Source organism: Cynocephalus volans, chromosome 6 (assembly GCF_027409185.1).
Source record: "Cynocephalus volans isolate mCynVol1 chromosome 6, mCynVol1.pri, whole genome shotgun sequence".
Lineage (NCBI taxonomy): Eukaryota > Metazoa > Chordata > Mammalia > Dermoptera > Cynocephalidae > Cynocephalus > Cynocephalus volans.
In genome coordinates this window covers 143,145,113-143,161,657 of record NC_084465.1, presented here as the reverse complement: position 1 = coordinate 143,161,657, position 16,545 = coordinate 143,145,113, and the positions used below count along the sequence as shown (strand labels likewise).

Here is a 16,545-nt window from a genome sequence, read left to right as displayed (position 1 = left end):
GATAGATTAGCTTCCAAAATGCTCAGCTAGATGCTAAATGAAAAAATTGACACGTGTTTTCCCCGCCACGTACATGTCATGCACACTCTGAGGCCTGTAACCTCAGAGGTAATCGTCTAACATGCTTCCTGAGTAACACCAGTCCCATCATAAAACCACTGTTTTAGATGCAGTCTTACATTTTCTTTTCTTTCAAAGGCAAGATATTAAATCCACTGTTTAAGGAACATATCGAGGCCAAGCAGAGTTCTGGCATTGCTGTGGTTGGCCCCTTGCTTGTTTTAGCCAGTGCTTTCCATGATATGCATGTTTACTGGTGCTGAGTGGGCAGCTGGGAGGTCTGCCCTAGGCTGGGAAGTGAAGTCTAATGACATCAGAGGCAGAGCTGCAGTGGCTGACTCATGTGAGTAGTTATGGTCACATTCCTTCATGGCCACATTGCAAACATACAGGAGGATGGAGCTCCCCTAAACCCATCGTGCAGCTTGGTTTAGTCTACACCAATTGATCCTTCCTCTGTTCTCTATTTCTGCTCTTTACCATGAGCAGTGGAGTCGTGCAGCTGGGGCTACAGGCAGGGCTTGACAAAACTTCACGTCTTTTAATGGCAACAGAGCCACATTCATTGGAAAAGCAGAAAGAATTCCAACCTCCAGAGCCAAAAGGTGAGGCTGAAAGGAATTCCATGTCTTTCAGTTTCTGGAATCTATGAATAGGGGCTAAGTTTCAAACTACAGGCATGATCACACTTAGTTGGTTTTGAAACTGCTTTCTATTTCTTGTTTCTAAGTAGTCTTCACTGAGACATAAAAACTTTTCTGTTGGCTTAGGGGCGAAGATTTGTTGTCCCCTCCTTTGGTGACAATGGTTGAATTTCTCATACAAAAAAAATGGTGTTTAAACTAGGCTGTGGATACCTTAAAAAGGGGTAAATAGGGTCTCATCTACAAGTAAAACTAGAATCACTTTACTGAAATCCACAGAAGGAGTTCTGTATGTTAACTTCCAAATATTAATCATATGAACAAAGCCTATATGGTTAATATTTGAAGGTCTCAGTCCGTGCTGCTGGTCCCAACATTTGCTGAAGAGTTAAAGCAGGCGTCCTCCCCAGCCATCAACAATATCCTCAGAGGCGATTCTGGGCGTCTGGGTGGGAATGACTCCACGTAACAGAGACAGAACTCTGAGCACCATGGAACTCCAGTTTGAAGGCTGGACATATCAAAAAGGAGATATCAAAGCAAGCAAAGACTGTTACAAATGTCACCCAGAAAGAAAATAACAGAGTAACATAAGGCAAAGTGTACTGTAGAATTCAGTCCATGCCTCATGACTGGCACGACTCAATCTGTCTTCACGTAGCTCTGGTTTACATTTAACGTGAACTGGCTAAAATTAGAACTCCAAATCCTGGATTTTCTGAAGTAGCAACACAGCCTTTACTTCAAATCACACATGATTTCTGACATAAAAAAGCAGCAGTGGAGTCCTTTAGAGGCCTTTTTCCTCCGAAAGTGTAGGCTCTGATCCCTAAATGTCATCGCTCATATTCAGTCCAGAATTACACAATAATTCTTCTGGAGCTTTCTGGTGGAACTCCTGGCGTCTTTCTTGGTCCTAAACTTACATACCCTGTATGGAAGGCAGAACAATGGTCCCCCGAGGAAGTCTGCATCCTAATTCCCTGAACCTATGACTCCATTAAGTTACATGGGAAAGGGAGATTAAGGTTGCTAATCAGCTGGCCTCAAAGTAAGATTTTTCTGGAGTGTCGGATGGACCCAACATAATCACAAGTGTCCTTAAAAGTGAACTATGGAGGGTTAAAGATATGGCCATGGAAGTGGGATCAGAGGGACATTATTTTTCTGGGCTTGAAGATAGAGGAAGGGTACTGCAAACCAAGAAATGCAGGTGACTTCTAGAAGGCAGAAAAGAACAAAAGGAAACAGATTCTCTCTAGAGCCTCCAGAAAAGAACACAGCCTTGCTGGCGGCCCCTTATTTCAGACCAATGAGACTTGTGTCAGTCTACAGACTTTAGAACTATAAGATAGTAAGTTTGTGTTGTTTTAAGCCACTGAATTTGTCATGATTTGTTACAGCAGCAATAGGAAACTAATACATGCTGTCAGGAAGCAGAGAAAGCCTTACTCAGGAGCAGTACTGTAACTCCAGGACAGAACAGCGCGTAGGTTTCCTTGGCAATAACACCTATTAGTGGTCCCCCGTGCCCCCTCCCCCCGGGTTAAACTCCAGCATCCAGCCAAGTGCTAATCCACAGAGAAAATAATAAAGAACAGTGCAGCATCTTCTAAATTTGTGTGGGTTGGGGGAGAGGGGGATGCAGCTGTGAAGTTAATCTTTTTACTTCCCATTTTTGCTACAGAGGAACATAGCATTATTGTTAGAACTCAGTCCATTTCTAGTGGACCTGCATTAATGTGATCTTAAAATCTGTCTTTTCAGTTTCCCCTTCTGTTTCCTTCAAAATATTCCTGTAGTATGTATGCTTTGAATGTTCAGATAATCTCCTGAGAAGATCTAAATCCAGAGAGTTTTAGCTCCCAAATCATGCAGATTTTTGTACTATGCCCTCAACGTGGTTCAGAGATTTGATAATATTTAATGCAGTATAACAGCAAACAGTTCTGGATTAGAAAGTAATTAAATTAGAATGTTAGAACTTGGAATAGCTAATTTGTAAGGACATTCATAGATTTTTCCATGCAATTGTGTGCTTTTTTGTTTTTCGTTTTTGAAATGTTAGTTTAGTTTTAATTGAGAAAAAAATGCAGAAGATCTTCTGAATAAGTTAATGTATTAGGAACCAGGGACCCTTTTATGTGAAGATTTTCAGGACCTTCTTAGAGTGAGGACATAACTAAACTCCATACTTAGAAATGAATTAGGATATGTCCAGCCTATTTCAATCCCTTTGCCCCAAATGATCAGGAGCTCTTACTTCTCTACCAAGGAACAAATATTGAATCATCAGACAGGATGAGAGGTGAGAACCCCAGAAACCTGGTTGTGGAGTGTGATTATATCAGGAGTACAAGCAAGAAGAAGGGTGGTTTGACCCACCGAAGAAAATGAAAAACAGAACAGGAACACTTACCCTCATGTCTCCATTCACAGTTTTTGGTGTATTATTAAATGCATGTGCAGGATCCTTGTTGTACACTTTGAGGAGTGATCTGTCCTGAATGTTCCTGGAATCAAGAACATCGATAACTATGGCAGATGAAAGAAGCCTTACTCTGGCCATTTCCTCTGCCTGCCCTTTAGGATCAGGTAAAAGACAGCAACAGACAAGCCAAAGTTTGTCTACAATAAACCAAACAGAAAATTCTTTGACCAGGAAACATGCAAATATAAATAAGAAAAAGAAGAAAAAGACTTCAGCTTTTCTTCCCTTTTCTTGTTCCCCAGGAAAGTATTTTCTTCTACCGTAGCTTTCCACCTGTAAATATCAGGTAGCTATGAACTTTTCAAGATTCTGAGCAGGTGAAGCTAACACTTTAAAAAACTATAAAGCTCCAGTATTTACAATATGTTCAAAGAGATCTGGTTAATATTTAAGCATTTAATTGTTTACTTTGTCCAATCACCTGGTTTACTGCTTATCTAATACATGCACACACAAGAATAAAGTGTTTTTGCCTTCAAACACTTTTGGCTAGAAAATGTATCTGCAGTCCAGAAAAAAGAAGTAACACAAAGATAAGAAGTAATATCTTTACAATGCTTTTTTTTCTTCCATAGTGGGTTTTAAAAAAAATACTTCTCTACATACAAATTGAATTATTGGATAAGAAGGAATAGCAGCAGATAAATTCTTTTCTCCTTCTGAATCCAGCACGCACAGACCGGGTGTCATGCCGCAGAGAAAGACAGAAATCCCACGCCTAGCCTAGAGCCTACCTTAAAATGACTGAAGAGCACATGAATGTCTTCTTCCTCCATTTTCAGCGTTTATCAGCAGAAGTGCTACCCAAGGCCCTTTCCGCCCTGTCTACACTGTGCTTCCCTCCAATGCCGGTGCGGTGAGCTCAGAGAAACATGTGCAGGAGAAAAGATTCCCTTCCTCCAGGTGCAGAGATACATTTAGTGGACCGACCACAATCAATGGGATTACTGGGTTATGTTTTTATTTTAAATGAAATGGCGGATCCTTGGACTAGTCCTGTTTCTCCCCTTTAAATATCCCCGCCAGTAATTGCTTTGAAGCAATGACCAGCCCAGGCTTGCACGGTTGCTCCAGATTTCAAGGAGCTCATTAGAAGTCTGCTTGAGGGGGAGTTTGTAGTCCTCGTTACTAAAAGGGGGTAGGTTAATATGAAACGGGGACTCACAGAGGCAAGAATGTGGGGATTCACTCAAGGAACTCACCCTTTGGCTAGAGGAAGAAGTCACATGTGACAATGAAAGAAACTGAAAACCTCACTTAAGCCATGAGAAAAACTTACTGTGATTCCAAAAGTATTTAAAATACATGTGGTAGGTTTATGATTGATTCAGAAACATTCATCTGATATGAACCAACAGTAAAGGCCCAGATTGTATTTACTGTGGCAACATTTACAACACAGTGTTCTGACCTGAACTCTCTATAGCATTTCCCTAAGGAAAATATGAGGAACCCAACACAATGATGAAATAGCCAAATGTTTAGTGAATATGCTCTCATTTCAAAAATATTGAAGGAGTGAAATGTAATTTGTCTCTGAGTTTAAAAGATTGAAGCCACTGTCTTCAGTGAAAGCCTACACGATACTTTATTTTTGTCTTAAATAATGCTGGTTGTAAGAATGTCTTCTACCATTCAAATAAGATGTAATTGAAGCATCTTATGCATAAAAGCAAAGAAACAGAATAAATTCTCTGGAAAGAACATCATTTAGCATAAACATTATATTCATCACCAAATAAAAACATTTTCTCCCTTGAACATTTTTAGGTCCATTTTTTACATGTAAATCAAAGAAACAGAAAAGTAAAATTACAGACAAATTTATAAATCAACGACTTTCCACTTTAACATTTTAAATGAAATTTTTAAAAAATCAGGCTATCGGGACTGCAGCTTAAGGATCCACAAGATGATAATTTTTGCAGATGTAAACATATTAACTGAGGATTATTAGTGTTTTAAATTGATCATCTCTTCTCTCAAGTGCTGCTTTTATGTACTTTATCAGCTGGGTTTCCAGTTAAGAGGATCGTGACCTTAACTGTCACATCTTTGTGTTTACTTCTGTCTTTGTGACTACTTTTCAACATTTCCCAAAACACAAAAAGTAAAAGTGGTCATTAACTGAGGCTGGGAAAGGCTCTAGAAAATGTTGACTCATTGTAATATAAAAATCCTTGCATGGCCTGCAAGACAGTGGGACCCAATTGTTCATGATAACGTCATCAGCCCTGAGGTCCATGATCGAGTGACATTGCTTAGTTTCATGCTGACTTGCTAATACTGTATCTCTCAGCTCCTCTAGCTGCAAATGCAGAAATCTAAGATGATGGTTGTAAAATGGCACGTCCATGTGAAAACACTACATGGGATTATATTACCGTAAATGTACTCTTTAGATATAATAGGATTATTTCATGTTTAAGTTCACGCTCTGTAAATTCAAACTTCCTTTTTTTTTAATGACAGCTTGGTTAATAATTTATTTCAAAAACAAACATGAGTTTTCTGATACCCATGAATATTTAAACGTGTCTTGAAAAGCAGGAAAGTTGTGAAACAGATGTAGCACCTATACCTTAGGGCATGTGTCAAACTTTGAAAGAGCTAAATTACTCATACACATTGGCACAAGCCTAAATATGTCATTTGTGATCATTGTGAGGTACTTACCAGTTTACATTTGTTATGCGCTAGAGGCATATTTTAAAAAGGTGGTAGCCATTAATTCCATAATGAAGAAACAGGACAGCTTGCTATTCCCACAGGGCAGGGGCCCAGAAACCCCAAGTCCTGACCCCAGTGATTTGGTGAGGGAACATTCTAATGGATCAAAAAGTTCTTGACTGGGAATGTGGACAGCCAGGTTTGGGGCTGGGCTTGGGAATTAACCAGCTGTGTGCTCTTGAATAAGTTCCTTAACTTTTATGCATCTGAGTTTCTGGTTCCATAAAATGAAAGGGCTGGATTAGTCATTCAATAATCTTTTTGAGTTCGAAAATGTTTAGAGGCTATACTAGCAACTGGCTTGTTTGTGTTGATTTAAGTCCTGTTTCTCATGTTGTTTGGCTGGGACAGATAAAATGGGTCCCTTCTGTTTTATACACACCACTACAGTCAACAGATGCTTTTGTTCCTTGCCACTTGCAGTAGCATGGATCCATTTAACCTACTTTTAGAGTATAGTCAACTGGAGGTGCAGGATAAAGTCCACAAGAAAAGGGAGATCCTTGGGTAAAGGGCAACTTTTAATACACAACTGAAAAGTGAGAATGCTTTTCAGCCCCTTTCCTTGTGAAAAATAACAGAGTCCACTGCTTTGATTTTAACTTGTTAGATGTAAATAATGACCCAGAAGGATCACTACATAACATTTCCACAGGCTCTTTTTATGGGGGAAAGAGCACTGGAGTGGGAGTTGGGAAAGTTCTAGTACTAAGTACTGCCTTCAACTCTTACGACCTTGATCAAGTCTCTCCACCACCTTTCTGGGCCTTAATTCCTTAACTCTTAAATAAAATGTGGACTGGAGCTTTTCTGTTGTTCTTTTCAGATGTGACATTCAAAGACCTACATAGGAGAAGTCTGTCTTCATCTTTGTAAACTATACCTTGTAAACGAGTTGTAGAAAGCCAGAGAGTGAATCTGCACCTGGGTGAGTTGAGCCTGACAATCAGGGTGCTATCTGTGCTTTTTTTTACCGGGACACAGAGAAATTAGGACTCAGAGCAAACACTGGCAAAGCAATATGGTAAACAAAAAACCTCTCTAGATGCAATATGGTAAACCAAAAGAAAAACAAACAATAAAACCCCCATCAAAAACAAAACATAATGCCCCCCCCCCACTCACATAACACCCAAACTCTAAATGCAACAGGTGAGCAGGAAAAAAATGATGTAATACTTACCTTACATCATTTAATTCATAATAGACATTTCTGCTTTCATCTTTGATATAAATGGCGACACTGGGTGACTCCAGCATTTTCATGGTGAGCTGCTGAGGAAAGGCACTTACAAAGAGAGCACGGATTGTGTCTGCACTTGTGATTTCATTCGGCATCCTGAGCTGCTTGGTTTCATCTCCATACTGGAGATACAGAACCCCTGCATGCAAAAGAAACAAAGTTATCAGTCACAGATCAGGTCTCATAAAATGCTGCACGAGCTAAGCCACTTCTAAGCTGTCACACTTAGGAATTTTCGGGAGAAGCTGAGAAAGCATGTAACAAGAGATATATGTTTGGAATTTCCAAAGAATGCATAGTCTAGTTATCACATAAATACTTACTTTTATTGTTTGGAGTCCAGGCAGGTGTTAAAGAAGCAAATTCCCAACTATTTTAAACCCCAAAAGACAAGGAGCTAACTAACCTCTGGTAGCCCAAAGCAAAAGACAATACTTGATTTCCTTGAAAGGTATATTTAGAAATCTGACCCTGGGGGCCGGCCCGTGGCTCACTCGGGAGAGTGTGGTGCTGATAACACCAAGGCCCTGGGTTCGGATCCCATATAGGGATGGCCGGTTAGCTCACTGGGTGAGCGTGGTGCTGACAACACCAAATCAAAGGTTAAGATCTCCTTACCGGTCATCTTTAAAAAAAAAAAAAAAAAAAAAGAAATCTGACCCTGTAGGGTGATTTTTCCCCCATGTCTTTCACTAGTTAGGAACGCAATCATTTGAGCAATGGGTAAGCAATATAGCTTAAGTCTTTATAGTTCATTCAGAAACATTTTAAGTGGAAATGCTACAATATTTCTGTGGTTCTAATATATATTCATTGAATATTTATACCATACTGATTTATCTACAAGAAAAGAGCCTGGCATTCCAATGCTTCAGAAATAAAATGGAACAAGTAAGTTACACAAAGAAAATCCTCAGCATGGATCACAGAATTTTAGAGTTCCCAGGGGCATGTGGCCCCCAATGAACCATGCCTCCTACTATTCATACCCTTGTGGAGTGTAGCCCCTTTCCACATTGATTCTGGTCTTGGCTATGTGATTTGCTTTGGCCAATGGGACATCAGCAAGTGTGAAGCAAAATAGAGGTTTGATAGGTACTTGCACAGTGGAGGTTGCCCTCTTGGCGAGCTTGTTTTAGGTTCCCTCACGGAATCCAGCATCTAAGGAGGCCAACCTAGCCATATGGGGAGGCAACATGGAGAACCAAAGCCCTGACCGCCAACCCCAGCTAAACACCTATCCCACAGCCAGAATCACTGACTGGTCACATGGATGAGCCCTGTCCAGGAGTGGACCCGCCGGCCCCAGGCGAGCTCCCCCAGCTGAGGGCACATGGAACAGAAATGAGATGTCCCCTCCAAACACTTCCAAAATTGCAGAATCATAAGTGAATAAAAGATTATAGTTGTTTTAAGTCACGATGCTAAGATCATTGAATTTGACATGGACATTCAACTTGAATCCCACTTCTTGTGAAAATTTACTATCCCTAGGGTAAGTAAGCTTTGGCAAGAGAGACTCAAAAGGGCGTAGAATGATTTCTGGTTAAATATGGCCGTTCGTGTAACAAATTTATCTCTACTTCCTCCAGAAATTCCATTACAATGACAACCAGGAGTAACAGAGCATACATCAAAGAATTAAGGGAACAAGAGAGGAAATGACAGTAGACGAGAGAAAGCTGACACCTATGTTTTCAAGGGAGGAATTGGACATAAAACACGCAGGGCCTGGGCAGCTCAGGAGGTGAGGCACCAGGCCCTCTGAAGTCAGGAGCACAGAGTGAGTTGAAAGCGGGACGCCTGACTGAACTTTTTCTTTTAATGGTGTAGTAAGATACCCATCTCTCTATTCCCACATCATGCAGCCAAGCAGGTCCCCACTGCAGCCACAATAGGAGACAGAAGAGTCCAAACCAACCGACTGGATTCTGGCAGACCAGGCATGGGGGAGGGGAGGAGGGTGCCTTCTGACAGAGTCACCTCAGCCAGGACATTGGAGGCTCCGCGCTGGGAGCTCTCTGTCCTATGAGACACTAACCGATTTAAAAAAAAATTTCAAATAGTATTTAAATCTTCATTATAAAACAGAGTATGACTCTAAATGGTTCCCCCCCCCCCTGCACTCAGCCAATGAGTGCACCGGTCATTCCTATATAGGATCCGAACCCGCGGCGTCGCCACGCTCCCAGCGCAGAACTCTACCGAGTGCGCCACGGGCTCGGCCCAGACTCTAAATGGTTTTTGAGGGTACTGTTCAGGTTCTGTCTGGTCACCTATAGTGAAGCAGCCTGACCCACATGCAGAAGCTTCCAGTTAGTATGACTGTGCCTCGCTCACACAGGAACAGACTCCCAAGGATTAAGAGACATTTTATAAAAGCCTCTCACATGAAAGAAAACACCAAAATAAACAGGAAACAGAAACTCAGAAGAGATGAGACAGTCCAGGGAAAGGGGTACATTTGGAGAACAAAGTGAACTCTGGGAACTATGAGAGCAGGAACAAAAAATTCAGAAGAAGAGAAAGTTGATGGAATCTCAGAAAGTGGAGCAAAAAGACTGTGGGAAGGGAAAAGAGAGAAGAGAAGAGGAAGAAGAAAAACAGAGAATGGCGTCAGAGCATCTGGAATCCTAGTAACGCAGAGATTTGGATCAAAGATATCAGGAAAAACAGAGTTTTCCAAAAAATATTATAAAAATGTTCTACCCCTCTCCCCCAAACTGAAGGACGTTAAGATTGCAGACTGAAAAGGTTCACTAAATGCTCACCACACTCAAGCCTGTCACTGAGACATTCCAGATGACAGGGGCAAAACAGACCGTCCTAAAAACTCCCTGAGGGGGTGACAAATCACATAGGAAGGATCAGGTATCACAAAGGTATTAGCTTGCTCAGCAGCAACCCCCAAATCAAAAGACAGTAGAGCACCACCTTCAAAAATATGGGGAAAATATTCTCAACCGAGGTCTATCCCCATCCAACCATCAGTCAGCTCTCTATTAAAGTCACCTTCTCAGTGAGGCCTTTTCTAGCCACTTTATTATCTCAAATTTCTGCACCCACTCTCCCCGACTATTTCATACCCCCATCCTCACTTTATTTCTGATCCTTAGCATTTTTCACTATAGTGTAATTCATAGTTTAATTATTTATATTGTTTACCCTCAGTCTTTCTGGCTAGATGTAAGTTTCATGCGATCAGGGATTTTTTGAAATTTTTGTTTTTACTGTTGATCTTTGCATCTTAGTACCTATGATAGTACTGGTTACATAGTAGGTTCTCAGTAAATATTTGTTGGATGAATGAATAAATTATTTATGGGTCACCCAAAAGAAATGTCTCATTTGGGGGTTTATCTGAGCTGTAAGAGTTTTTGCTAGATGAAGTACACAGCCCCATTTGTATACACAGTAGAGATACATTCTGAAGCGGCTGTTTCCTTGACTGGAGTAGTCCTTTTGTGTTAGACATAAACAGCTTTATTTCCCTCTCCACCCTTCCCAGTTTTGACCCTCAGTTTCTTTAGGGAGCTCGTGTTCCAGAATTCCATACTGTTACATATTCCTCAAAACGCAGAGAAAACCTTTCAAACCTGTCTGATCACAGATCATGCAATGTTTTGGCCCCAAATGGGAGGTATGGTGACTGTCCCATGTGGCTGCTAGCTGTGTATCAAAAAGCCAAAACCACCCTTGAGGTCTGGGCCCCAACCATGCCTGGGCGAGGCCAGTGCAGATGGGCCACCCTCCAGTTAAATATCACGGCCTTGCTCCCCCAAAGCGCCTGGTTTTCATTCCAACGTCTGCATTCTGTACGTGTGTGCTTGAAATAGAATTTGTAGGCTCTGGGTTGAGGGGAAAAAAAATTGGGCCTAAACTATAGTTACCTCAGGGTCTGGCTGTGCAGCTGCCAGCTGGGTACACAAGTCCAGTTACAGAACCCGAACATCCGGACAGGGTGGGAAAGATGCCTTTGCAAACAGAGAATAGCCTTTTATACTTGATTCCATTTGCCTCCTCAACTCAGGAAAGGTGTTTAGAAATGTTTAAACTCAGAAGGAATTCTCTTAATATACAATGGCATTTTATTGGCATGGTGATGAACTAAAACTCACATGGCGGGTAGAGATTCAGCATTCTCTGGCACACGTTCCCTGGCCCTGAGTTAGTGCTGTCTGCTCTGGTTCATAAAGATGTCTGAGGGACGTCGGATCATAGGGATGAGGACGATGGAAATGCATTCATAGGATGCCTGCTGTATGTCAGAACTGCATGCATGCATTTTATTTAATCAGCACAGCATCTCTTGTTGGGTCAGTATTATGGCCCCATTTTACAGATAGGGAAATGGAGGCTCAGAGGATCCAAGTAACTTGCCTAAAAGTCCCAGCTCATAACTAACATATGTATGCAAGTCTGTCCACCTGCAGAACCCATGCTCTTTCCCTGGAAGCATACAGTTCTGCACTTAGCCTTGTCCATCTCCTCCAAACCTCCTCTCCGGATGACCTTCACTGTCTTCACAGTTTCAGACTGGCCATCTGCTTGAGGATGGGGAAGCTTCATGGGACAGCTCAGAAAAACGATTCCCATCTTTAACTCATCTGAAGGAAATGCTGACACATGGTTAGAAACAATCCACATACTGGGGGTAGTGGTGGGGCTGGGGGGAGGCACAGAGCTCTGAAAGCCACCCCCATGCGTTGAAATGAACCTCTCAATACTTGGAGTCCTTCTGAGAAACCTGCATGCTTAGGAGTTCTTCCGCCTCAACGGCTCTGCAAAGACAATGTGGCTTTTAACCAAGAACCCTTAGAACATCTTACAAGAAACAAAGTGCACTTGGTAGGTCATACTTGGGCCCACACATCTTCATTATCTTTTGAATCTCAGAATCAATACCAGAATCTTCTAAGATATTCTTTATCTTAATATGATCCAAGGATTTTCACAGTGTGACCTCAAATTCCTATAGCTGCCTTATTAACTCCAATCATGCCATCTTCCTTGGGCACCACAGTTATGGTGGACATCTGATGGTGCACATCCAAGCCATCCAAGCCACATGCCGTGCCACTGGCCTGCTATGACCTTCTCGCACTTCTGTACTTTGCATGCACGTTACCTCCTCTGAACAGCCTTCGCTTTTCCATAAGGACTGAGGAATTAATCTTCCTCACATTTGTGCTCACTTTGTATTTCACTGAAATTGTAAGCATGGTTTTTAACTCCGCATTATGGATAGTTGTATACCTGTCAGTCTTCCTCATTATATGGTAATATATAATAGAGTGTTAGGCAAATAGTAGATGCTCAAATGTGTTTAGCTGAAATGAATTAAATTCTCTCTGTAATGTGTCCAAGTTAATGGGACGTATGCATGCCTTCTGGAATGGCAATACAATTTCCCCTAAAGGGCATCTTCCACAGGCACATGGTGGTGACAATTCCAGATGACTTAAGTTTCTCAGTTTCTCCAAATCCACTTTAAGATTAAGCAGATCACTTGTGCATTACCAACGACAAATGGCTAATGCCTTAAATATATAAAGAGCTCTTATAGTACTTGCTGATGGGAAACTAACAATTTTTAACTTGATAAGAAATCTATTCAACTTTAAATAATAACATAGCTTTTTACACCTGTACAATTGGCAAGAAATTTAAAATAATATAAACCGTGCTGCCAAGGGTTGGAAAAATGGGTACCCTCACATATCACCACTGGGGAAGTACTGATTCTACTTCTCTGAAGGGCTATTTGTTAATATGCATTGAAAGCCCCCAAAATACACATATGTTTTGGCAGCAATTCAACCAAGTCCATGTTTTCATCTTAAAGTTTACTCAAAAATGAAGGCAGAAAATATTATAAAGAAATGCTGTGAGAAACACTATACTAATTATGAAAATACTACATATGTCACTGAATTCTTTCTTACACCTAAGGTGAACTGTGGGTTAAATTAAGTACTGCAATATGAATTCATTTTATAAAGCTAGTATTAACCTGGATATTAGACAAACAGTGAAAGAAGGGACTTCAAATTTAAATGTAAACCTCTAAACAAAATATTCACAAAGCAAATATAGCAAATGCATTGCAGAAAAATAAATCATGACCAAAAAGACTATTTCAGGAATGTAAGGATGGTCTAATTAGAAACCAATAGAAAGTCTAGTCCTGCTATTTTTGCAATATATATAAGTAGAAAAACTTAACAGACGTAAGCAGAAAATCTTAACAGAGATTTAATTTTTCTTAAATGTTAAGAAAAATCTAACACACTTTCATAATTTTTAAAACAACCAATAATTTAAGAACTGATGAGAACTTTCTTAACTTGATGAAAGGTACCTACCAGAAACCTCAAACAAGCATAAGCTTAATGATGAAATGTTAGAAGCATTGTTGTTAAATTTGAAATTATTGCTATCATTGCATCTAAAGAATTGGCTAGCCCAGTTAATAAAAGAAAAAGAAATAAAAGGCCTATGGATTAGAAAGGAATAAGCAAAATGGTGCTTGATCATAGATGAGATAGTGGACAACTGAAGGAAACCTGCAGACACACTGTTAGAACGTGTAAGGATTCAATATGACTGAGTGATACCAGATCAATATATAAAATCAACAGCAATCCCAGATGCTAGGAAAAAATAGAGAATGTAGTTTAATGAAAATATACTATTTATAATGACAATCAGGCAATTTTGAAAAGCATCAGTAAGAGGGAGTACTTGCTCTACCAGATATCAACATTATTAAGCAGTGTGGTTTTAGCACAAGGATAGAACAAATAGAATTATGGAATGATGTTCTTTAATTGTGCCTAGAAAAAGACACAGGTTTTGTGAAAGGTTGATACATGGCCAAAGTGATCATACAAATCCACAGAAAAATGACTGTTGAATAAATAGTATCAGGAAAACTGGTTCTCCATATGGAAAAAGTAAGAAACATATCTCTTTCTTACACCATACATGAAATAAATTCCTGATGGACTAAAGACTTACGTGTGAGAAGCTCAATATGAAACTTAAAAAATAAACACTACTTGGTATTGTCTCCTAGCATGTTGGTATAGGGAAAGATTTCTAAAAGAAACAAAAATTATAAACCACAGAGAAAAATATGCTTAATTATACTATAATAAAATGAAGATTTTGTACTACAAAAGACATTGTAAACAAAGTAAAAAAGACTAACCACAATCTGAGAGAAGATGTTTACAACTCAATCTCTACCAGGGATTAGTATTCAGAATAATTAAAGAACCCTTAGAAATCAATAAGAAAATAACATAATAGAAAATGCGCAATAATGGATATCCCAAAAGGGATATAAACAGGCAATTCCAAGAGGAAGAAATTCCAGTGGCCAATAAACATAAAAACAGTGGCCAATAAACATAAGAATGCTGACTAGTAACTATGGAAATAAAAATGAAAACATCATACGACTTCATACACACCACACAGGTAAAAGTCAATAGATCTAATAGCCTCAAGTATTGGTGAGGACATGGGAAAATGCAGTCTGTTATTCATTGCCGGTGAGAGCGTAAATTTGCACAATTGCTTTGGGACACCTGGTAAAGTTAAAGATGTGCATCCCATTCCTGGCTCTGTCTTGTAAGCTGTCCATCCTGGAGAAAATCTCACATGTGGGCACTTGTTCCAGGATGTTCATTGCAGCAGCATTTGTCAATGAGCTGTTCTCTGTGGTTTATTTGTATAATGGAATAGTAAACAGCAGTTACAATGAATGAACTAGAATCATATCTATCAACATGGATAAATCTCAAAAACATTATGTCGAGTGAACACAGAAACTTAACAAAGGACAATGCAGTATGATCCCATTTATGTGAAGTTTTATAACACACAGAACAATAATATACATTGTTTACAAATACACCAAATATAGCAACACCAAATATAGCAAAAGCACCAAAATTTGCATGCCAGTTATAGCTTCCAGCTCCAGCATGTGGTTGGCTCTGGGAAAGGAGGGGGAAGAAAAGGACATGGGGTTTCACATTTTACTTTTAAAACAATGTAAGAGGGCCAAAGCAATTATGGAAACATGTTTTTCTTTTTAAGATTTGACACAAACTTTTAGAGCATTTGCTCTGTGCCAGGCACTGATCTAAACCCTTTCTAAATATTAACTCATTTAATCTTCTCTATGAGGTTGCTACTATCATCCCCATTTCACAGATGAGAAATACTGAGCCAAAGAGAAGTAACTTGTGTGAATCACTCAGTGATCTTAACCATTGTCTATGCTACCTCTTAACTGTTAAACAGATACTAACATGTGTTTAATTTTGGTATTTTCTATTATATTGTTAGGTTTTCTGTATCTTTTCCATTCTAAAAATTAAAGAAAAATCTTTTTTTTTTAAGAATAAGAAAAATAATGCTATCTGTCCACAGAACACCCAGATCTGACCTAGGAGCTGAAATCTGGATTTAGCTATGGGAATTTGAAAGTTTTCTTTGGCTTGTGATTAAAAAAGTGGGTGTAGAAATTCTATAACACAAAGAGTAAAGGTCACAAAGGGAAAAATGAGATTTTCTTAAAGATAAGAACAAAAATGTAAAAGTACAATAATCATGACCAGAAAAAAACCAAAAAATGAATTGGCTCTTTAGGAATACAAAAAGTACAACTTTTACTGTTTCCAATGTATGTTTTCAAAGTATTAGAAAGACTCTAGCTATAATTCAAAAAAAGGCTGTGATTGTTCCCTGCAAAAAGTTTGTACATCTGCATTTTGTTCAGTCACAGTAATTAGCAGACTTAGGTGCAGAGATTACGGACATTAGTGAGAAACTGTGTGAGTTAATCTAAAATTTTTCTTCTCTTGTAAAGTAGTAGTACTTTACATAGTAACAACCAGTAATTATTACAGATGAATGAATTATCCCTTAAGAAAGTTTTTGGTATGAAATGCTAGTTTTTATATAATTTACATGAGATTTTAAAAATAGCAATATATAGTGTTATGAACTTTATTGTTCAGGATGTTTTTCATTTTCTACTTCTACAAAAAAAAGTATTCTGCTTGAAAAGGTATAACCTGTTTGGTGCTGAAATTGGGGAAGTTTCAACATGATGAACTTTTCTACTCTGGTATAGAACTCAGGACCACCAAAAATTTCCAGAGGAAACTTTCAGGGCAAAGGGAAACAGTGGTGCTTCTTTATACTTTCAGGCCACAAGTCACGCTAATGACCAAAAAATAAAGCCATCCTTTGATAACAAATGTAACAAATGTCAGCCAAGCTGTACCTGTGGGATCCCATTCCATAGAACACTGTCTCAGTCCATTTTCAATTGCTATAACAGCATAGCTAAGAATGGG

General features: G+C 39.4%; 1 protein-coding gene across 9 annotated transcripts in view; it reads right to left on the bottom strand.

Moving 5' to 3' along the window:
• Positions 1 to 16,545, bottom strand: part of KIAA1217 (KIAA1217 ortholog) — a 296,465-nt gene that overhangs the window by 86,572 nt on the left and 193,348 nt on the right. For all 9 annotated transcript variants that reach the window (XM_063100372.1, XM_063100373.1, XM_063100371.1 and 6 more), the window contains 2 exons: positions 7,109 to 7,307; positions 3,124 to 3,217 (listed from right to left, as the gene is read on the bottom strand). In XM_063100372.1, the coding sequence (XP_062956442.1) occupies positions 3,124 to 3,217; positions 7,109 to 7,307 (293 nt within the window). The remainder of the gene's footprint in view (positions 1 to 3,123; positions 3,218 to 7,108; positions 7,308 to 16,545) is intronic.